Source organism: Plectropomus leopardus, chromosome 21, assembly GCF_008729295.1.
Source record: "Plectropomus leopardus isolate mb chromosome 21, YSFRI_Pleo_2.0, whole genome shotgun sequence".
In the NCBI taxonomy this organism is placed as follows: Eukaryota; Metazoa; Chordata; class Actinopteri; order Perciformes; family Serranidae; genus Plectropomus; species Plectropomus leopardus.
In genome coordinates, this window is record NC_056483.1 from 801,939 (window position 1) to 826,451 (window position 24,513).

At 38.7% G+C, this 24,513-nt stretch overlaps 1 protein-coding gene across 1 annotated transcript in view; it reads right to left on the reverse strand.

The window, feature by feature from the left end:
• Positions 1–2,268: 2,268 nt before the first annotated feature.
• LOC121960512 (cullin-1) overlaps positions 2,269–24,513 on the reverse strand; it is a 30,508-nt gene continuing 8,263 nt past the window's right edge. Inside the window, exons 2-22 of the mRNA XM_042510250.1 lie at positions 20,325–20,735; positions 18,324–18,498; positions 18,054–18,221; positions 16,388–16,438; positions 15,555–15,645; positions 14,920–15,083; positions 13,631–13,793; positions 13,256–13,386; positions 12,054–12,161; positions 11,074–11,180; positions 10,813–10,861; positions 9,944–10,075; positions 9,680–9,797; positions 8,927–9,003; positions 8,262–8,380; positions 7,480–7,585; positions 7,245–7,292; positions 6,392–6,474; positions 6,169–6,274; positions 4,786–4,899; positions 2,269–3,185 (exon numbers count right to left, since the gene is read on the reverse strand). Of these exons, the coding sequence (XP_042366184.1) occupies positions 3,105–3,185; positions 4,786–4,899; positions 6,169–6,274; positions 6,392–6,474; positions 7,245–7,292; positions 7,480–7,585; positions 8,262–8,380; positions 8,927–9,003; positions 9,680–9,797; positions 9,944–10,075; positions 10,813–10,861; positions 11,074–11,180; positions 12,054–12,161; positions 13,256–13,386; positions 13,631–13,793; positions 14,920–15,083; positions 15,555–15,645; positions 16,388–16,438; positions 18,054–18,221; positions 18,324–18,498; positions 20,325–20,464 (2,331 nt within the window). The 5' untranslated portion in view covers positions 20,465–20,735 and the 3' untranslated portion in view covers positions 2,269–3,104. The remainder of the gene's footprint in view (positions 3,186–4,785; positions 4,900–6,168; positions 6,275–6,391; positions 6,475–7,244; positions 7,293–7,479; positions 7,586–8,261; positions 8,381–8,926; positions 9,004–9,679; positions 9,798–9,943; positions 10,076–10,812; positions 10,862–11,073; positions 11,181–12,053; positions 12,162–13,255; positions 13,387–13,630; positions 13,794–14,919; positions 15,084–15,554; positions 15,646–16,387; positions 16,439–18,053; positions 18,222–18,323; positions 18,499–20,324; positions 20,736–24,513) is intronic.

The following is a 24,513-nucleotide window of genomic DNA, read 5'->3' on the forward strand; positions in this document are numbered from 1 at the left end:
TCAAAATTTGACCCCTCCCAAAAACAGCTGAAAACAGTTTAAAACCACTTCAAATAGCGTGCCGAGACACACTATAGCATAGAAAGTTGCAAAAACGGCCAAAAACACCATAATATCGCATGTCGAAAAAAATGACCGAAAATGCAAGGCTATAGCAAGGCAAAAACGTCAAAATTTGACCCGTTCCAAAAACAGCTGAAAACAGTTTAAAACCACCTCAAATAGCGTGCCGAGGCACGACGTAGCATAGAAAGTTGCAAAAACGGCCAAAAACACCATAATATCGCATGTCAAAAAAAATGACCGAAAATGCAAGGCTATAGTAAGGCAAAAACGTCAAAATTTGACCCGTTCCAAAAACAGCTGAAAACAGTTTAAAACCACCTCAAATAGGATGCCGAGACATGCCATAGCATAGAAAGTTGCAAAAACGTCCAAAAACACCATAATATATCGCGTCGAAGAAATGACCGAAAATGCAATGCCGAGCAAAAAACAAACAACAAAAAAGCAAGGCTATAGTAAGGCAAAAACGTCAAAATTTGCTCCTTCCCCAAAACAGTTGAAAACTGTTTTAAACCACTTCAAATAGCGTGCCCAAACACGCCATGGCATAGAAAGTTGCAAAAATGGCCAAAAACACCATAATATAATGTGTCGAAAAATTGACCGAAAATGCAAGGCTATAGTAAGGCAAAAACGTCCAAATTTGACCCCTCTCAAAAACAGCTGAAAACAGTTTTAAACCACTTTAAATAGGTTGCCGAGACACGCCATAGCACAGAAACTTGCACAAACTGCCAAAAACACCATAATATCGCATGTCGAAAAAATGACCAAAACGCAAGGCTATAGTAAGGCAAAAACGTCAAAATTTGACCCCCCCCCAAAAACAGCTGAAAACAGTTTAAAACCACCTCAAATAGGATGCAGAGACATGCCATAGCATAGAAAGTTGCAAAAACTGCCAAAAACATTATGACATAGCATGTCGAAAAAGTGACCCAAAATGCAAGGCTAAAGTAAGGCAAAAACGTCCAAATTTGACCCCTCTCAAAAACAGCTGAAAGCAGTTTTAAACCACTTTAAATAGGTTGCCGAGACACGTCATAGCATAGAAAGTTGCAAAAATGGCCAAAAATACCATGATAAAACATGTTGAAAAAATGACCAAATACAAGGCTATAGTAAGGCAAAAACGTCCAAATTTGACCCTTCCAAACTGCTGAAAACAATTGAAAACCACCTAAAACACTGTGCCAACACAAGCCGTAGCATAGAAGGTTGCAAAGACGCCAAAAACACCATAATATAGCATGTCGAAAAAAATGACAGAAAATGCAAGGCAAGGCGAAAATGTCAAAATTTGACCCCTCCGAAAAAGTGCTAAAAACAGTTGAAAACCACCTCAAATGAAGTGCAGAGACATGCCATAGCATAGAAACGTGCAAAAACAGCCAAAAACGCCATAATATAGTATGTTGAAAAAAAATGGCCCAAAATTTAAGGCTATAGTAAGGCAAAAACGTCAAAATCTGACATGTCAAAAAAATGGCTGAAAAGGTCTCATTATAGCTTGCAGAGACATATAACATATAAAGTGGAAATAAAGGCCAAAAACCTTATAATTTAGCATGTGCAAAAAATCGCCAAAAACACCAATAGTACTCGTCAGTGTCAGAAAAAAAGCTAAAGAAATCACCCGAAAAAGCCATACTATAGCATGGCGTCCAAAATAACTTAAAAAAAAAAGTCATACTATAGTATTTGTTCCAAAATTTCTCCATTAAGTCAGTCTAAAGCATGTGGTCCAAACAAAAAAGTCACACCATGGCATGTCATCCAACATCATATACAAAAGTCTTACTTTGGCATGTCGTCCAAAATTGCGATAAAAAGTCATATTACAGTATGTCGTTCAAAAAAGCATAAAACCATTTAAAATCAAAGCATTGTGCATCAGAAGAACTGTGATGAGAACATTTGTAAAATCTGTCACAATATTTCAATAATTATTATCTTCAAATTATATGTGAATAATCTCAAAACGTCACATTTGATTGATAAATGGCCGTAAAGTTAAGAGGAAAAACGTGTCTTTGATCTGTGTGAACTTTCCCGTTAATTCAGATCACAACTCTCGTTAACCAAAAACCAGCTCATTTTTGAGCAGGACGCCGTTTTAAATAAAGTGGCAGATGACGCGAGGTGTGTAAATGTGCGTGTGCGTGTCTCAGGTCTGAACAGAGGCTCAGGGAGAAGCGAGCGTTTAGAGAAATCTTTCCTTGTTTTTATTTATCACACATTTAGAAAATGAACCACACTATACAAATGTCCACCGTTCAGTAATGAAACAGGCCTCCTGCATGAACCCAACCGACCTCGAACCAAAACTGAGACAACTTCAGCAGATAAAGAAGCATCGCGGCGGCTCCGAACTCACCACCTCCTTCTCCTCCGGTTCAGTCGCAGACGTTAATTACAGGACCGGCGTCGATTTCGCGTCATCGTACGGTGGACTGCGTCGGCTGCCCAGTGACTCGACTTTAATTTTTACTCTTTAATCTTTTTCGTGGTCACTGTGGTGCAGGTAGGCAGTAGCATGCAGAAACCTTTGGATGCGGCTCTCCTCTGATTGGCTGTAGGCTAATTCATTACGTTTGAGCTATTTAAAGAAGGGAGTAGGGTTGTTTTTTTTCCTCTTAGAGTCTGTGGTTGTTATTTACATAATGACAACAAGGAAGTGTGCGTGTGTGTGTGTGTATGTATGTGTGTGTGTGTGTGTGTGTGTGTGTGTGTGTGTGTTTTTGAGTCCTACGGATGGGACGGGACAGGTGAGCGTGGAGACGGGGTTTCCCAGTCTCGACAGGAGGGGTGTTTTTGTTCCTTCATCGCTGAAGGGAGAGCAGAAAAGTTCTCGCCCTCCTCTCCTTCCCGCCTCTCGTTGTCATATCGGGACGGTCAGCGACACACTCAAACATGTCCGCCGCTCAGAGGGATCCTCACTTTATTACTCAGACATAAAATTTAAAAAAAAAAAAAAAAAAGAAGATAACAAATAAAACTGAGGAGAGCCGGCGGGCGGGAGGGAGGGAGGTCGACATTCAGGCCAGGTAGCTGTACGTGTCCTTCTCTCCGTCCACTCGCTCCAGGTACTCCTTCTCTATCAGGATGTCAATGCATTTCTGTCCACAAGAGGGAGACAAAACACAGACGTGAGACCAGGACCAGGACTTCACAATGACAAAAAGCCATTAAACACTAACGCCTCAATTCCACCGGCAGCATGTCAATGACTGCTTTGCTCCGTCCTCCATGCGACTCTATATCCCACCGGGAGCGTTTCAGAAGCGCAGCGTCCTGCCGGCTGATACTGTGGACTTGCTAAAATTGCGCTTGTTTCGTTTTTTTTTCTTGGATTTTGTGGTCTTTTTTTTATTATATGGTTGTTTTTTTCTTGATTTTTATGACTTATTTTTTTATTTTGGCAAAAAATACAGTTCTGTTGTTATTTATGATCTACTTTCTGTCTATTTCACGCACATTGGCTGTTAGCAGGAGCCTTAATTCTCCTGCTGGACAGAGTTCAGAGGGCTGCTGGGACGAGAAGGAGCAGATACTGTTGATGTAACGTTTGTTAAGTTAAACATGATCCCGAGTCCGGCTGGCGTTTTATTGTGAAAATCGACCGGATGCAGCACTGCTTGACTGCCTGGTACGGTCTGATCTGTGCAGCGCCACACGGTTGCTGTCCATGTTCAGCAAAAAATGGACACGGCGCGTATTCTCCACGGAGCAGAGTGGGGAGTCACGCGTCTGGGACGCTGCTGAGACACACCCGGTGGAATAATGAGCACTGACAAGAGGACCCGGTGAAATTCAGAGGTAACTGTGACTTTTATAAGTTAGTTGTAATTATTATTATTATTGATAAAGTTCAAAAAGTGCTTTCATGAACAATGAACAATGAAATTTTGCAGCTACACTATAACTACGAAAACTACAAAACTGAGACCAGACAGAAATTAGGGTAAAATTTTAACGAGCTCTGAGCCAAAAACATTTCAAAGAAGAAAGATGATAAAAAGTAATAGAAACAATAAAATAAAAACTCATTCCAATAAAAGTAAATACGAGTAAATAATAAAAGCAGTAAACAGAAAATTAATAATAATTAAATTAAGCAGGTTCAAGACAGAAAGAATTAATTGAAAAAAAAAATTAACCAAAAGATTTAAAAGAAGTCAGCGATTTTTAAAATGTAGTTTTAAAAACATTATCTTTTTAAAAACTTTTCTTGCATTTACAATATCTGGCTTCACATCTTTGTTCTTCTGAGAAAAATGTCTTTATTGTTATTATTATCCTGCTGCATTTTTAAAAAATAAAAACTTCATTCAAACATTAAAATATTCAATTAGGACATGACTGCTTGTATTCAACTTTTTCAAAGCTTTTATACTTTCTGAAATACTCAGCATTTTTTTGGACATTTTTGCCCGTCCTCCTGCAGCACGCAGCGAGCGCAGTCAGGAGGACGTGAGGTCACTTACTGAGGTTAACTTAACTGACATCACCACACGCATCATCAGCTACAAACACGGTGATATTTGGGCCCATTTTGGCTAAAATTAGGATGCGGATAAAATCTCACTGATATGTGTATGACTGAAATGGTTTTGGTATTTGCTGACGATAAAAAATATACTGAATATAAGACATAACCATTATTGTGTGTGTGTGTGTGTGTGTGTGTGTGTGTGTGTGTGTGTGTGTGTGTCTAACCTTGATGACGGGGACTCGGGGTTTGAATCGGGACGACAGCTGGTTCAGAACTTCGGCCAGAAGCTGCTGGTGCTTCAGGACCTTCCTCATCTTCATGATCCTCACGATGGCAGCCTGCACACCCAAAATCATCATCATCATTAAAAGGCAAAGATGCCACAAAAATCAACACTACAAAATCCTGACTGTGTAAACTCAGCAAGGGTGAAGAGTGAAGATGAGTTTTAACCTTTAACCTCTGAGGGTCGTCACTTTATCGTGTAAATCCACGACTTGTGCTGCTGATTGTGTGTAAACAGGAGTTCGACTCACTCACTGTAAACTGAATCTACCTACAGGTATAAATAAAGTTACCTTACCTTACTCAGGGCCCACATTACTATAACACACTCGTATCTCACTGAGCACAAAATCCACTTTTCAAAATCCAGCTTCCAAAAACATGCATTAATATTATTGTCCTGAACATAAATATGAAATATTGATTTTTTTCCCCAAATTTAGCCCTTTAAATTTCAGGTTTTTGTCATGATGCCACTATGTTTTTAGATGAAAACAAAGTCTTATTTTTAATATACAACACACTAAGTAGATTTTTTATTATCACAGCCTGGTATATGTCAATAATTAGCAGCAACATTGATTTCTATACGTTATTTTTTGTGCGGTGTCAAATACTACTACCGCTCTGCACATAAAATGAGCTTTTCAAAATCAGGCTGTAAAATATTTTACATTAACATGACTTTTCTACTTTCATTGACTTGATTTAATTTTTTATTTTTATTATCAGTCCTAATCATAAACAGAAAATATTTAATATTTTTCAGAATTTTAAGTCATGGGCCACTATGATTTTAGATGAAAGAAAAAAAAAATTTTAAAAATAATTATTTTCAATATTTTATATACTAAGATGATTTTTTTTTTCTTTTTAGCTGCTGACAGTCTGGGATCTGTCAGTGATCAGCAGCTACATTGACTGTGACAGGTCACCTAGTGGAAATAGCATGTATTTTCTCCATAAGCCAAATATGGTCAAAATGACCTAATCAGGTGGAAAATAGTCAAAATGGCAAATTCAGAGTCAAAAGCCCAGAATGACACCCAGAAATAATACAAGTCCTGTTTTTCTGCTCTGATGGCTGTGGGATCAAAAATGTCAGTTTGAATGGGTTTCAATGGAGCATTTTTGGACCTGAACAGTCTGAATGTAACTATTTAGTTTCCACAGTGTATTTTAGACTTATTGTAGGAGCTGAGCTGCAAATTCACTGATTACACTCAAATACACAATTATCAAAAAATGCTGAATGAATGAAAACAAAATGTACCGAACAGTCCCTGAGGGTTCATGTTCGGTGTGCAGGTGTAAACAGTCACCTGAATGAGGAGCTTTCGATCCTCCTCGATGTTCTTGTGAGTCGTCTCCTGCTCCTGTTTCTGCTCCGTCTTCATCGGGACGTTGATGTTCACCCTCAGCTTCTTACTGCCGAGCACAAACAAAATCAAGTTAAAGAAAACGCCATCAAACACGCCGTCTGTCTCCATCAGAATGTCTCCTGTGAGTCTTTGAGTTTCTGCTCGTGTGCACTGATTTTCTCACTTCTTGTATCCGAGGAAAAGTTTGATGACGGTGTCGGGTTTGAACTCCACCTCGTCCACGTTGGCGTTCTCATCCTCCATCACCTGTCGGACACACAAACAAACAAACACAAACACACACACACACACACACAGAGCTCGTAAGTGATTTGATCAGAAATATCTTAAAAAAAACACACAAAAACTGTCTCCGTCCTACAAATAAAACTTAATTTTTTCAACAACTCGGCTTTTTTTCTACAGCACCTTTCATACACCGCGGACAAAAAAGTAAAGACAAGAAAAATTAAGAAAATTCTCACTAAAACACAGCAACACACTCGCTGGTTAAGTGGGATTTTATAACCTTTGCTGCTGATTGAATACATTATTTTTGACAGCAGTGTGAGGAAAAGTAAACATCAGTTTCTGAGAATAAAAGATGAATTTTCTGTCCAGAAACACATTAAGCTGTTATTTGGTGCCCTCGTGTGTTCAAAACTGGAATTACAAACACCTGTCATGACATATCTCTTTTTTTAGCCTTAAAAAAAAATACATATATATAAATTAATAATTCTTCTTGTGGGGAACGCCAGTAATTTGTTATAATTACAAAGGACATCTGTGATTTTAATCCTATAATAAATGTTTCACACGTTAAGGTTATGAAAAGGGAAATACATTTTAGAAATGACTTCAGATCAGATAGATGTAACGGAGTGCGTGTCTGAGGGAGTTTAAATGTCTTTATATTGTACGGTCTGAACTGATTTATGACCGCTGAAAACTGAAAACTGAAATCAGGAAAAACATGAGAGACAGAGAAGGAGAAGACCAGAAACAGGATCAGATTAACTGTCGGTTTTACTCACCAGCAGCTTTGATTTTAACAAAATCTGGAGAACTTGAACCAAAATGTCCTGAAAAAAATAAAGAAAATGTCAATGAGAGAAAAAAATAAACATTTCAAAATATCTCATATTTAGATGATTAGATGGAGAGCTTCATTACAAGCCTCCACATGTCATAAAAGGTTACTTTTAAATTTTATTAATCAAAACTGAAATTTAAAACATGTAGAACGTGTTGTTTGAATGTTTTTCTCACAGTTTTGATCTGTGTGCTGTCGGTGAGCTGCTGGACGGTGTAACTGTCCTCCGTGTTGTACTGCAGCAGGATGGCCATTTGGAAGGTGGAGGCCTGCAGTGTGTACCTGAAACAACAACAGGTTCAGACTCGGTGACACGGCGCCCTCTATCTGTGAGCTCTGTGACATGGCGCCCTCTACTTGTGCACTCTGACATGGCACTATCTACCTGTGCACTCTGGCACAGCGCCCTCTACCTGTGCATTCTGACACGGCGCCCTCTACCTGTGCACTCTGACATGGCGCCCTCTACCTGTGCACTCTGACACGGCACTCTCTACTTGTGCACTCTGACATGGCACTATCTACCTGTGCACTCTGACATGGCGCCCTCTACCTGTGCACTCTGGCACAGCGCCATCTACCTGTGCACTCTGACACGGCACCATCTACCTGTGCACTCTGACATGGCGCTCTCTACCTGTGCACTCTGACATGGCGGCCTCTACCTGTGCACTCTGACACGGTGCCCTCTACCTATGCACTCTGACATGCCACCCTCTACCTGCATGCCCTGTGACACGGCACCCTCTATCTGTGCACTCTGTGACACGGCACCCTCTATCTGTGCACTCTGTGACACGGCACCCTCTATCTGTGCACTTTGTGATACGGTGCCCTCTACCTGTTTTCACTGTGACACAGTGCCCTCTACCTGTGTGCTTTGTGAAACAGCGCCCTCTACCTATCTGCTCTGTAACACGGCGCCTTCTACCTGCACGCACTGTCACAGCACACTCACCTGTTCTTGAAGCAGTTGGTGACCAGCTCTCCTTTGGACAGGTGATAGAGCCAGGTCAGCTTCCTGCCGCTGTGTCTGCTGGCGTAAAACGCTGTAAAGCGCTGATAGCTTCGCTCCAGCTGCAAAGACAGACGAAGAGAATTCAGAGGAGAAGAAAAGTGAAGGATTTAAGGTGTTTAAACTGCACCTACTGATTATTTTTATCTCAATTAAAGTAATTATTTTTCTAAACAACGATTTTTTTAATAACTCAAATAACAATGAATCACCCCAAAATAAATATCATATACATATAAACAATGATAATAGCTCCATATTTTAAAATCAAAATCAAGGACAAAAAATAAGACTGCAAATTTAAGTGCTGTAACATCACCACTGGAGACTCATCATGAGCTTTAAGATTATGACTGTCATTTAGATTTGTGGAGAAAAACAAACTGCAGCTGTCTTCTGTTTAATGAAGAGGGTTTAACTATGTTATCAATGAGCATTTGCAGCAGCTGCAGCAGGTCGAAACGCTCACACATGTCTGAACCGAACCACAACCACACATTTTCCTCCCAAAGCAGGAGCACAACAAAGCCTCATGTTCTGGATTTCAAATCAGACAATAGATTTAACACATCAGTGTTAAAAGTGTTTATACGTGGAAAAGGTCTTACCTCAGAGGGCAACGCGAAGGTGCAGGACTGCTGGAAAGGCCAAGAACCCGAGCTGAGGACTTGGATACTAAAGTCCACTGTAAAAAACAGAAAAATCACATCACTTTCAATCAAACAGGAGGGTTTAATGCGCTGTAACACACCAGCGTCCCTCCTTTAAACTGAACTTATTTTGTGCATTCCCCTGGAAGCACAATCATCCTCTCATAACTCACACAAATACTGAAGTGAGATCCCAAACAATCATTTGAGTTTGATTATAAATGCAGTGTTTATTCATCCGAAAAATCTTAATATATATTTAGCAGCAAGTGCATGAGGTACACTCGGCTGAAACTAGCCTTCATGGATGGGGGATTTACTGCAGGACTGCTGTATTACACCTCTGACTGCTGACTGGAGGCAACGTGAATAATCCAAAATTTTAACTTTTCCAAACTAAGACGTCATAACCTGCTCTGTGCGTCAGCTAACACGCAGAGCGACGAATCGAGATCAACCGCCAACTGGACCAAAATATGATTGTTATCATCATGTTCTGCCATTGTCATTGTTTAAAAAGCGCTGCTGGCGTCTACATTAGTGACTGACGCTGTTGTGTTTAAAATCACGCCTGTTATGCCACTTTTGCTTCTGCAAGGCTGACACACTTTTTAAAATCACACACTGAAGAGGCATGATGATTAACTCTGTGTGTGTGTGTGTGTGTGTGTGTGTGTGTGTGTGTGTGTGTGTGTGTGCGCGCTGACTCACAGTCCAGAGGCTCAGAGTTGGTCAGGTGCTTCTTGAACTGTTCGTTGAGGTCTTTACTGACACCGATGTCCTGGAACATTCGCTGCAGTTTGGACGTGTACTCAAACCCGCACGCTTGCTGCTCGACAACAAGAAAAAAAACTGATTCAGTGTGACGCTCTGAGGATGCTCCAACCGACAGTTTAGTGTTATTGAGGATGTTTTCGGGCACACGCAGGCTGTGTGGGCGCTCTGCATGCAGCACCAGACAGGTGCGAGTCTCACCTTGAGTTTAGAGATCATGCTGGCCTCTGCGTCATCGCTGGCGCTGTTCTGGTGGACCAGACGTTTGGCGAGCATCTTAGCATAAAACTTCTGGAAAACATCTTTGTCCTCGATGTACTTGAACACAACCATCTGAGAAAAGACAAAAAATCACCTTAATGTGTTTCTAACCAAAATACACCTGAACCAGAATACTGCACTAAAGCTGCACATACATACTATATGTTTGTGTATTTTAACAAAAAAATGCATTCAGAGGTTCAGTGTATCAGATTTAGGTGGATTTATTAGCATCTAGTCATAAAGATTGCAGATTGCAACCAGCTGAACGGGTTAGAATTCCTCAAATTCTCATTTTTTAGGAGGTTAACAGGAGCTTATTTATCCACAGACCTAAAATCCTTGAAATGTCCTAAAATCCTAGAAACGTCCTGACATACTAGAAACATCCAGAAATCCTAGAAATGTCCTAAAATCTAACACACTTGTCCTTTATAATGTGGCTCTCTTCTTTGTACAGATTTTTTTTGTCTTAAAACTAGGATGTGCATTTAGAGATGCATTAATAAGGATTAAGAAGTCCTTCCAGAGACCTTTGTCCCCGTCTGAAACTTATTGAACTACAGTGATACAGCCTGATAAAATAAAAACTAGTAATGAAAGAAAACGATGGAGTTCATATACAGATTTTCTGCTTCAATTGTTTGATTCTCTTATATGAAACAAAAGCAGCTGTTCTTTACTGCAGCTTTACGCCTGCAACAAATAAAACAGGAGTATCTGGGTCAGTGGTTATGGTGTTTTTTAACAGTACAACTGCAGCTCTAAATGTGTACATTTGTGCAAACACACGGGTCAAAGTATCTCACCACTTGGTTGAGTGTGTCCTCCAGTTCTGCCTCCTCTGGGTTTTTAGAGCTGAATAATAAAAGCACACAGAGTTTATTATATTTCACTGTGCCTCAGGTGGGGCGGACAGCTCAGACTGACAGAAGAAGTGCTGCAGGATAAATCAGCCCCTTCAATCATTAATAAATAATCAGCTGCAACAATACAAAACCTCACAAACATCTGTTTGTAAGATAAATCCTATTCACATTTCCGTTACACACACAGGACGCGTCACTGACCTCTTCTTCAGTAAAGAATCGCAGTATCTGGCCAGCAGCTCGGGAGATTTGCTGGAGGACTGAGCCATCCTGGTGACGGCGTTGTTGTTGATGAATCGACCACACGCCTGTGAAAGACGGAGCAACGCGTTAGAGTAAGATCTGACAAAAATAACACAGCTATTGTAGGTAGGGATGGGAAAACTGATTCACTTAAATATTGCAATTTTCTGAATGTTTTAATGGCTGATGTAATTTAAATGCAGAGGTGAAAATAAGCTGCCGCTTTTATTGTGAAAACCAGTATTGTGGAGCCATAAAAAAATTTAAAAAAAACGCAGAAGCAAGATGGCGATCCAATGACAGACCTCCATCTGATCGAAAAACTAAAAAACACCATGGTATAGTATGTCGGTGAAAAAAAAATCATAACAGTATACTATGTTGATAATAAATCATACAAACATCACAGTGGAAAACACCCCTCACAAAATCCTAAAAATGTCGATAGTATCTCATTAAAAAAAAAAAAAAAAGTTAAAGTATGTCAAAAAAATTCTAAAAACATTGTTAGTATGTCCATCAAAAATGCATTCAAAGTCATAATATGGTATATCTTTAAAAATAATAATTTTTAAAAAAGTCAAAGTATAGTATCTCACTTTTTTAAATTTATTTTTAAAAAATTTTAAGTCATTGTATAGTATGTAGTTATAAAAAAATCGGAATAATGTCATACTATAGTATCTTGCTCAAAAAATAATCATCAAAACAGGACAGCATGATAAGCCGTCTAAAAAAAAAATTAAATTAAATCGGTCGTTTAAAAAAACATCATAAAAACGTCATATGTTGCAACACATACTGAACCCCAGCATCGTGATGGTACTGAACTGGCAGACGAGCTCATCGTCTCGGCAGTAAAGTGAAGTCCTCAGATATTTGGACATGTCTGATGTCTCGTGGACAGATCAGGAGTTGACCTCAGAGGAATCACTGACCTTATCGAGTGCCGCCACGAAGCCGGCGTCGTTGTTGAAGGCAGACATGACCAAGGCGTTATACTTCTTATGGACGTCCAGGGTGGTCTGCACGTACACTTTGGGGTCCTGGAAAAAAAAACACACGGCTTTACATTTTGTTTGTTCCAGAAAACACTCCAGCCCAGCTAAAAAAGTCAGAACTGGTAAATATCTGGCTTGTGTTACCCAGTTTTCTTTGTGAATTTTATTTCAAAAATAAATAAATTTATTTGCTTTTACCATTTATTTTGAAATTTTACAGTTCAACATTTTTAAAAAATGACTCATAAAATAATACTAGCCATTTCTGAGCATCTGAAATACTAATAATATCAATTAAGGCCTTTTAATAACATATATTAATGAACTCACTGCCTTTTAAGACTTTTTAAGGACTTGTTGCAACCCTGTTATTTGTATTAATTCCCTTCATTTTCCTTTATTTTAAAAGAAAAAGATCACCTTTTACACCTTCACTACTCGCACCTTCCCAGCCTATAATATGGCAAATGGCATAATAATATAATATTAATTTCTTTTGTGGGAACTTATTTTCCCAGCTCTTTCCTGACCGTCTTTTCTGCAGCAGCACATCTATTTCATACTGACATTTAAATGTTTAATAAAAAAAAAAGAAATCACTGTGTCTCTGGAGAGCGATCAGCCTGGTGAAGACAAAACTCTGAGTTCATGTTTGTTTTTGCTGCTTCATTATCTTTTCCTCACAGCTGTCTGAAGATATTCAAAAAATACTCAAACAGATTCATTAAAAACATTAAAATCACCAGAAAAGAGAAACAAATATAATGAGCAACTTGGCAAGAAAAATATGTAAAAGGTGACCAAAAAAACTTGACTAGAAAATTATTTTGGGGTAATTATTTGATATTATCTAAAGACAGGGACAATTCCACAGAAAACTACATTTATATATAGTTTTTGTCTCTTATTTTAATTTTCTTGTCGCTTTAAACTCATGCAAATATTGTTTGGCTTTTTTTTTTTTTTTTTTTACTGATAATTTTCTTGCAACTTTTTACGAATTTCTTGATTGGTCCACCTCTTGGTAAGTTGCTCGTCTCTTCTTGTCCTGTTTTTTTGGACAGAAAGCTAGCGAATTTGCTTAGTTTTCAAAGGTTTTAAAATAAACTATGAGCATGAGGTAAAAAAGCGGTCCGTACGTTGAGCGCGGCCTCTCCACACTTCTCGATGGCGGCCAGGCCCTGGTTGTGGATGTGAGTCTCTAGAAGTTTCTTCAGTTCGCCCAGACCGTCCGTGATCCGCGACACCAGGTTGTACATCCGGCCCAGGTCTGACAGGAGAGACACAGTGAGACAACCAGAGTGAGAAGTTTACTAAATGTTCACTTTTTACTAATTTCTTATCAGTTTTGGGTCATTTCTCCTAATTGCCTTCCTCCCGCGTTTTGAAAGAAATCAAACCAGTTTGCTTCAGCCTCAAAGGGTTTGTCATCATGAGTTGAAGCCTTGATGTTACGGTTTAATCTGAGGAACAAATAACGTGACGACACGCAAACACTAAAATAAAAATGGCACCTTCATTCTTGTCGGCATCCAGGAGGTTTTGAAACTCGGTGTGGAAGATCTCCAGGTGTTTCTCTATGAGGACCTGCTCACACTTCCTGGCCAGCTCGTCCTGAGTGGATTCATGGAGGTAAACCTGCACACGCCGCTGCTCCTCCAGCAGACGAGCCTCCGCCTAAAGGGTTAAAAATCTTTAATTTGACAACATAATCACCCGCGCTCATAGTTTGAATGTTGCAAGCAACTCTCTCAGAAAATCCACCCTGCTGAGTTTCATTCATACGCTCCACGGTCGCTGCAGATTAGTGAAGTTTCAGAGTTTTAAGACTTTTTAATGCCACTTGGAATGAAATTTTAAACCAATTTTTCAAAAACCATAACTGACATCAATCACTGAGGGTAGGAAAGAATTTTGTCGCAGTTTTTATTGCAACATAAATCAGGATTTTTGGGGATGTTGATGTGGAGGCATTTTTTGAGCTTACCAATAACTTTGAGATTTTGCAATAAAACATCGGAAATTCAAAAAGTCCTTCCTCCCATGTCTTAGCATTTTTAGGACTTTTTACAGATGAATTTAACACATTTTTATACCAATTAAGGCCTTATTTTTACATTAATGAATTCAATGCCTTTTAAGACTTTTTAAAAATCCACAGGAACTCTGATTCATTCATTCATAACTGTTAAATGTGAATTGCAACATAAATCGTGATTTTTGGAGACGCTGATGTGGAGGCATATGATATTTTTTTGATGTTACCAATAACCTTTGAGATTTTAAAACACATCAGAAAACAAAACGATTCATAAAGGTCTTCCTCCCATGTCTTAGCATTTTTACAGATAAATTTCACATATTTTAATACCAATCAAATTCTTATTCAAGACCCAAGATGTGCAAATGTTGTATGTATATATGAATATATGCGTGTGTATGGTATATGTATTATTAGTATACTTAGATATTATTACTACTATTATTATTATTATTATTACGTGCATGTGTGTAAATATGTATGTATAACACATGAAAGTGTGTGTGTGGGTGCATGTATGCATATATGAGTATATGTAGCAAGATCAGAATATTGTAGATATTATTGTCATTATTATTGTGTACGTATGTTTGCGTAATGTAACCAGAACATTATAGACACTTAAATAAAGTTAAATTAAGGCCTTTTTTTTAACATTAATTAATTCAGTGCCTTTAAAGGCTTTTTAACGATCCACAGGAAGCCTGATTCATCATTCATTCACCGGTAGCTGCGTGTAGGTGAAGTGAAAAGAGCGTCTACCTTCTTCATGTACTCGGTGACGGGGTTCTGCTGCAGGAACTCTGTGCTCTCGCGCGTGTAGAACCGTTCTGTGTCGGTGAGGAACTGACACTCAAAGTACTCTTTGTACACGGACAGCGTGGGGCCTTTGGCGAAGGCGTCCTCCTCGTTCAGGCCGAGCTCCACTGCAGAGGGAGGACAGGCATTAATGACGAGCTCTGTGATGTTACCTCCTCAGTCACTCAAGTTGGTTCTGTCTAATAATTTCATAGTCAAGGGGAATAACTGAATATTTTCAAAAACTGCATTGGTCATGAGAGTAAAACGCAACTTCTTTGGAAAACCTTGACTGACTTTCAATATTTAGTGATATTCAACATCTCACAAAACCTTCACAGTAAAAACAAACTTCAGTATTAAAATACATTTTCAGCTGATCAAGTCACGTTAAACGTCGTCTCACAGCTTCGCCAAACAAAATCTTGGGTTTTTACAGGTGAATTCGGTACGTTTTCATTGTCAGCGTGTTACACGTCGGTCGGCTGGAGTCCGACATGAAAGCTAAGCAACAAGTTTACGACTTCCTGCTTTATCTTGTGTCTGCCAGCGACAGCTGGTCGTTTCTCTGTATTTCTTCTCTGTACTTGTTGACCTACCATAAGACTGGACCACACCGCTGATCAGTCTGGTGTTAATGGTCTCCCCATTCCTCTCTCTCTCTATCAGCTTCAGCACGGCGTTTGTTACCTGGAAAACAGAGACTCCATTAGCTCCTGTTAGCTGCCGTAATAAAGTTTAACCCTTTGAAACCAGGATAGATAGATCACTTTTCTTGTGCTGCGTTCACACGCCTTTCACAAGGATTTAAACCCTTTGAACACGGAGCAAATTAGTTTGATTTTCTTTCAAAAACACGGGGAAAAGCAATGATCAAATTGGCAAGAAATATCCCACAAATGGCAAGAAATTAGTAGATTTAGATTTTTTATTTTCTTAAGCTAGGGAAAGATTTACTAAAGTAAAGTATCATCCTTTTTCCCCTCATTATATTTTATTTCAGAAACGACATGATCCAAAGAAATAAAGCATTCACTTAATCATCTGATAAATCAGAAAAGTGTATTTCTATGGAGATGATTCTATATTAAATATTACATAATTATTTTATTTCTATCTTTATTTTATTTTTATTTTTTGTAAGGTAAATTTCTTGTACTTTTTTTTTTACTTATTTAACTTTATTTATTTATTTTATTTTTTTTTTTTTTTCCAAATTTCTTGCTAATTTTGGAGTCATCTTCTTAATTTGCTCACTGCCTTCATCACATGTTTTTGAAAGAAATCAATCCTATTTGCTCAGGTTTCAAAGGTTTAAAGGCAACTTTCAAGCACATAAACAAAACTGAACAACAACAAAATAACACTCAGTTTGGTGATCTGAATCTTTGGTATTTCTCACTCCACTTCTATAAAAAGAAACTAAACACACCTGTTTGTTGAGAGGTCGAAATAAACACTCCCTCCAGGTCACAAGTGCCAGCTGGGAGGAAACAGCAGAGCCGGAGAGAAGAATGAGACGGTTAACAAAAGGTCAAGACTTCAGGCCGCGTGTTTACTCGTCTCTGTTCCCTTTCATCAGCATGATCCATATCAGCCAAAATTAAATGAGTTTTAAGTGACTTTTAAGGTCCTGCAGGGCAAATCTTTGTGTCATATTATTGGTAAAAAGCAGAAATCACAAAGGCCTCTTTCTGTTCTCTTTAACTTCATCATATTCTGGTGAAATAGGTTTTAAATTCAAATGGCTCATAATTTATTTTCAGACAATGTTTATTTAACTTAAGGATTACATTGTGCTCAATTTTTTAGACAAGTCGACGAGTCTAAGTTTCAACCTCAGAGATTTTAGTTATGTCATTTTTGCTCTCGGAGGCTGAAATTTGGCTGCACTTAAAATTTTATTTTAATGATCGCCGATAAGATTAATTCATTAAAAAGTTTAAAGAAAGTGTAAAACCTCAGGGAGCTATCTTTATTTATTCATTCTTTAATTTAAATTTTCACTTGACTTTATTAAAGAAAAAGTTGCTAAATTTGTTGTATATGATGTTGAAAGTTTAAGTTTTAATAAAACATTAGCTAAAGGAATTTAAATAAAGTTTTGTGTTGGAGTTTGTTATATTCCAAATTTTAAATAATACCAGTAAGATTTTCATTTTTACTATAAATGCATCCAAATATAAGTTTTCTTGCATTTCTGTCATTAACTACTAATAATCGGTAGCAGACCTGAAAAAACAAGATTGGTTGGACACTAATACAGAGAGACGCAGTTATGGGTGGATGTTAGCGTCTTTCCTGCTCTGTAACAAAACAAAAATGAATTTCACTTCTTTTAAACAGCATGTCTAAGTCTTCAGATTAGAAGCTAAAAATACCTGTTTACATCCAAACTCACCTCCAGCATTCACTTAACCTCCACTGTGATTAGTGCTGCTTCTAGCAATTACTTTCATTATCGATTCATCTGCCCATTATTTTCTCAATTAATTGTTTTGTCAATAAAACTCTGAGTAATTTCCCAGAGCCCAAAGTGACGTCAACTGGTCTGTTTTATCAGACCATCACACCAAAAATCCAAAGCTATTCAGTTTATTATAATGAATGACAAATAAAAGCATCAAATTCTTACATTTTAGAACGCTTTTTTCAAATAACCCCAAATCCATGACATTATTTATGTAGTATACAAACATTTACTTTATGGACCTGGAAAATAACTGTTTTGTGACCTTGTCTGAAAATAAGCATCCAAGATATCTTAAAAAATAAAGGTCAAATAAGAGGCTGCATAAAATGTATCTGCATATATGTATAGATGGTCTATATGTATCACCTGATTTAAGTAACATAGATTTGGGTGGTATTACGGTATACCAGGGTATTTAGAAATCCCCTAAGTATGTTTTAAATTTTTTTTATTCCATTTTTTGCATTTATATTTAACAGTCCATCCCTCTGTATTTTTTTATTTACACTGCTGTGAAAAGCTATTGCAGTATTGTAAATATTTGCTACATTTTTGTCATATAATGCAACATAAAATAAAGTGCTGTGACCTCACAAGCACCTGCAGAAGCTGATATTAGACGTACCGAGTAAATCTCATAGATTCCCTTGCGTCCCTCATCACACTCTCGTCTGACCCAGTGGCGGTTGAGGTAGGCGCAGATCCCGTTGAGGACCTTACTAGAGAAACGATAATCCTCCCACTGCTGGGTGTAAAACTTCAACACGCACTCGTCCATTAGATCCTCACCATCCTAACGTGAAAAAGAGAGGAGAAAGTCAAAACAAGGACAGGAGGAGATTTTTGGTCAAATGCAGTGTGAAGTTTTAAAGTTTCCTCAAGTGTTTGGACTCACCTTGAGCAGGCTGGTCAAGTAATTCTTCAGGAACTCTTTGAGTCGCTTGTAGAGCTCCAGGCCTACAAACTGAGCCCCACCTGGAGTGGTGGACTTTTTGGAGGGCTTGGCTGGAGGCACGGAGCCCCGGCCCTGGCTGGACTGGTGGACGCTGGTACAATAGTTATATACATGTCTGCAGGGAGGGTTAAGGAATATAAACAGAGACGGTAACACATCACACTAACGTGTTGCAAAAATCTGAGGTCAACCTCCATCCACATCAGCTTTCTTTTGCGGTGTTCATATGTCTTTCACGAGCATTTACACATTTGGATACAAATTGTTTTCTTTTCTTAAAAAGGCAATGAGCAACTTAAAACGACGTGGCTCAAAAGTGAGTGAAAGAAAATTTGTTTAAAAAAATAACGTCACAAGAAAATGACCTGAAAATGAACAAAAAAGAAAAAAAAAGTTAAAACCAAACACAAAAATGTCCCAGAATAAGGTGCTGAAAAAAGGATTAATTTTAGGTATTTCATAATTTTTCTGTACTATAATTCAAAAATATAACATTATACTTATGAATATAGCTTTTATGGAGATCTTTCCCTATTTTTTGGATAATTTTCTAATAATAAAAATAATAAAAATTAAAAAACTAAAATTTTTAAAAAGATTTAAAAAAATATTTTTTTGTTATCTATTTTGTCATATATTTTTTTCTGTAAAAAAATTTTGAATATAAAATTATTATATTTATAAATATAATTTTATGGACATTTTTCCCTCTTTGGGATAATTTACTGATATCCCCCTACCCACTCTTTTTTAAAACTAATAAAAAAAACTAAAATAAAAAATAAAAACATAATAATAATATTTTTTTTCCTGTTATTATGTATTATTGTCTTTTTTTATTTTTTGGAGAATCTTCTAATAATTCTCTCCTCTTAAGTAGTAATTTTCGCATCACCTTTTACTAATTTCTTGCAATTTCTGGGACATTTCTTGCCAAGTTGATCATTGCCTTCGCAGATTGTGGCTTGTATAAAGTTTAGATGAGCGTTGTTCTTTCTGCCTGACGGGATGGGATTACAGTTCTCAGATTATATGGCTGGGTGCATTTTGTACTTTAGGGAAATGATGACATCCTGTAGCGCTGGGAAAGGTGCGTAACAGGAAGCGAGGTTGTCAAACAACAAAATGTGCCCTCAGAGAAAATCATCTGTTCATGTCCTTTACACTCACATCATGCACACTGTGCAGTCTGCATGTTTACAGGAGGATTATGTTAGTCTGGTAGCTCAAAAATCCAGAAGTTTGACTTCCCTTTTTTTATAAATGAAATAAATTTTAGACTCAAACCCTCTGGGATCAGTGATTATGTAGATGGTTCTTTGAAGCAAAGGTTTGCTTCCTGTATTTAGGACTCTGGCCTGCTGGGTGTCCTTTAGTTGTAACTCATTATCAGAGCAAACAACTATAAAACAGGTTTGGTTTTACAGAGAAGGAAGCAGCGAGCCAGTGTCACAAAGTAAACGACAACAAGAAGCGACGGAGGCAACCAACTCAACAACTGGCAAATTACTTGTGATTATTATTATTATTAAAGACACACTTTAACGATTTTCAACCAGCTCTGTGTCACCACGGTGTGGGGTGATGAATGTTTTAAAGTGCCCCCCTTGCTGTGCCACATCCAAAATGTCACAGGATGAAGTCTGTTCGACTCCACCACCGCAGCTGGAGGTATGCCCTCTTTCAGCTAGTTGCTATAAACTCATATTTCAAAGGGTTAACGTAGCTTCTGTTGTGTTTTCGTGTCTGGATGTGATATGATATGTTTTGATTAACTTTTTTTAATAGCAGATTTTGTGCATGCAAACCAAAACAATTTTCTGCATTTTGCACGCAAAAATCACAGTATTTTCATCAGATTCATCAGGTAATCCTTCCACCCAACATTCAAACCCACAATCACAGCTTCACAGCGTCAACCTCCCCGCTCTGACAGGATACGTGTAGAGTTCCATGTAGCGTGACTTAGCCATGCTTTGCCGCGTGTAGACCTGCTGGATGCCAGCCCGCAGGTCGTCCCATATCTGGTCCAGGCCTATCTGTTTCAGTCCGTGGGGGTTCTGGGTCCTGTTTGACGACATCGTGGAGCCCCTCGTCCTCTCCTCTCCCTGCCGAACAATGCCCTCCCTTTCCTGCTCCGGTGGGCGTGCTCCCCCCGGCTCCTCTCCTCTGTTGGTTTCGGTGACCTGGCTCGCTCTGCTCTCAGAGTGCGCAGTCCATCTGGCAGCTGCGGCAGCGCTTCGGGAAGCTGGTCGTCGGTCACAAGGCGGGATGCAGTCCCACTCTGCACGCCTGGGTGGCGCTGTCTGCCACTCCTCCAGCTAAAAGCTTTGGCACCCCTCACCAGATGACCTGCAACAGAACAAGACGGAGACAAAACACATTCTGATTAATAACCTTTATAACAAAGAAACAACCTACATAAAAATTTGAAGAGGACTCGTGATTCATCGGATTTATTTAAAATCCCAGAATCAAAATTCAGGGAATCCTTAGCTTCCTCAGCAGTGTGTCAGCAGGAAGCCAGGTCACTCCTAAGGTCTTATGTGCTGACACCTGGCTCTGATCCCTGTCCACACAAGTGCTGACCACACCCTGACGTCACCCAGCTAATAACAGATTAGTCCACTTCAACGCCTGCACCAGTCCAGTCAGGACAGCGCCCAGTCCACAAAGCTCCATTCTGGACACCAACCGACAATTTTACTTTGACGCATTCGTCCAAAAGCCTCATCTAGAAACAAAAGCTGACGTGTGTGTTCTTTACAAACAAGCCACAAAATACCTGAATGAATGAAAATGTTATCTTTAAGATATCATGTTCAAAATTCCAGCTAACTGTTTTTTTGTTTGTTTGTTTTTATCTTTGTGTATGCGTCCCAAGCCCCAAGGAGGTGCGTCAGGCTCCGATGCAAATTTTACACAGTGGCATTACACCGTCCAAGTCGGCCATGTGATGCCCATGGGCCCAGAAAGACTTCAGACCGCCATTCACGCTAGCGAGGCTTTATACCAGAAGTCGGTCACCCTCTTTCTTCAGCAGCAGTTGGAGTCTCTAATTCTGCTGTGTGGATTCAGCCAGAGCTGCTGATCAGATCAATGGAATACAAACATTTGCACCCAGTTTCTCTGTTTCATTCTCACTTTCTTTGACGTTCTGTTGCTCCATCTGTGCCCAGAATACACTCTGCGCTCCAACAGTGGGGTGCAAAGAATGCCTGAATGATGTATATATTCTAATTGTGCTCCTAATAAAAATATAAAATAATTACGTATTAGCAGATGTTTTGATCATGGTAGGCGACCACAAATATATGAATGAATGGAAATCCCTGGTGCTTTTGCATCTAAATTCTGTTTTCAATATGATTTTCTTAACAATAAACAAAAATATTTTTTTTTCATTTGTGAATTGATCCCCCAACCCGTCGAATGTGACGTTTGGTCACAATCACAAGAGTAAACGTAGCCGGTTTACCGGTGACACTGATGACAGTCTAAGGAGGCCACATCATTAAGGCCAATTGAAAGACCTGAAGCTGTAATTTCATCCCCGCAGTTGAGACAAGAGGAGAAGGTAAATGAACGCCACAGTTTGAAGCATCGACATCTTTAAAGCAACAGAGAGAGAAAGAGGAAAGATGAGACACACAGAGTGAAAAGAGAGAGAAAAGACTAAAAGACTTTCACACCAGGCAGGGATATCTTATTTGTGAACAAAGTACCAATAAAAAATCTGGTACTGTGTATTTGATCATGTTTTATTGTTTTAATAAACTGAAGCAGAGTGGAAACAATTAGGCTTTCTGGACACTGATCAACAGTCAGTAAACTCTTTAAAAGTTCAAAGTAAAAATCTTCAATCTGTTCTTAATTAAGTAGCGGACAGAGAGAGACAGTAATTGTATCATATCAGCTTTTACATACCATACATACAATCTTTACATACAAGCTTTCCTCTATTTTAGTTCATTTAAAACTGAATGTTTGTGGGTTTTTTGACTGCTTGAAGTTGTCACCTTCAGTTATGGGGCATATTTTTGATGTTTTCTTACATTACTTCAAATCAAAAAATATTTGTAAAGGTTGATTTATGAAAAGAATAATGATTTAAAAAAATATCATCAGTTGCAAATCCAATTCAAATCAACCAATGATGCCATGACAGCAATTAGACTTTATGTCTTTTATAACTGTGATAATTTTGGTCTCTCTACATGAAAACAAAAAAATTGCTGATAATGAGATACACATTAATATTTAAGGGCTCATATTGTGTTTAAAACATGCAGGTACCAAACTGAGATATGACACTGTTGTTTTTATTACACAGCTAAAACTTCACTGCGAGTTTGTTTTAATATCCCAGATCAACTGAGAACAGTCATAAAAAAGAGAAAATCAAAGGTCTCGCTGTGTAAAAACAGCCTGAAAGAAGCAGAGAATCTGAAGGCAGGGTGTAGCGGTAGAAACTGCTGTGTACATGTAGGCAGCGCTGCTATATTTAGAAGCACCAGGCATGCAGCGCTGCCCGTCTCTGGACGTTCACAGCTATTAGGGCCAGAGACTCAGGACGTGACCCAAGTGCAATAGTCTGTTGGTGGAAGGGGGAGGAAGCTGAGTGACCTGCTCTGTTTACTTCCTGTCCCTGTTGACGCCGCACAATGAATGAACACTTGAGACGTGTGAGCGGTTTCACCGATACGGCAGCTACAGATCTGCTGCCGCTTATAGAGACGTGGGAAGACAAGAAACTGAAATGTGGGTCTTTAAATAAGACAGCAAATGTGTGCGTTTGTTGCTCATAACATTTTTACTATATTTGGATATTCATATGGCATGTTCAGAAAAACAAAAAACACAACTAGCAATGATCTTGTTTGAGGAAAAACATTATAAAAATGGTAAGAACAAAATGTTTAGAAGATATACAATTTACTATCATGAGGCAATATGAAGGAGCAAATTGAAAAACTCGTCAACAAAGTACTGTAGTTGCTGATTCAATTCTTTTCCCCAATCGATCAATCAAATCATTTCCACTCTGCTTTCTACCATTTTTGTTGTCCTATCCAAACAATCTTCCCCAAACACAAAACGTACTAATATTCCTTAATATTGGTGTGAATCACTTCTTTCATCATAATATGATATATTGATTCTTTGGACAACAGTACGTTATTTTTTAATATCACAAAGTCTGCCATGCTATGATGTGATTTGACTCAATAAAGGGTCCTGTGATCCAAAGGAGAAAATTTCAGTTAATATCGATTGTTTTTTCCCGGCTGCTCACCATTCGACCCTGTCACAATAATATCAGCATGTCACCAGCATAAATATTAAACCAGTGAGTGTCTGACATTTTTGGGAACTAAATGACAAACGATTATGAAAAAACTCAGTTTAGTTTCAGCAGTCGACATGTTATCCCCGTGCACCCTCCTGTTTTCTCAACGACAAAAATTGTCTACATTCATTTTCTTGCCAAACTATTTCTCAAAAACTACAAAATATGATTACCCATTGTAGAAAAACTCTTGCACGGTACGATTTTTCACATCAAATGCTGCAGCACACGTTCTACTTTGAGTTCCCCGAGCAACACTGTGGGCAGGATGATAAAGAGAAGCACTGAGGCAGAGGGAAAGCCGTGACACAGCAGTAAGCTTCGGGCACATCAAGACTTAGACCGGGCCTTCATCAGTCACTGAAATCTGTCGTCCTCTCCACGCCCAGCCTCCGTCTCCAGCATCCCTTCCCCCCGCTGCCACAGACTGACCACATCACTGCAGCTGCAGCCTGCTGCCACTGTGCTCCACCAACTACAACACGCAAAACTACATCTCTGCTTCACCTGCTGCAACAATCACAATCAAAAAAGTCTTGGTTACAAAGAAATCTGCCACTTTTTAACCAAAGCCAGACTTCCAAATGTGTCTACTAACAGCAGTTCTTGGCAACATCAACACACAGGTCTCCCTGCAAGCTGAAACTGGAGAGCACAAAATCTCAAGCCAGTTTAAACATCTAATCAGCAACCAGTTCACTTTCTTTAAAGACCACAAGGCCTCCACAGTCAATGCATTTACATGATGTTAGAAAAAGTCAAACTATTGTTAGTCCGATA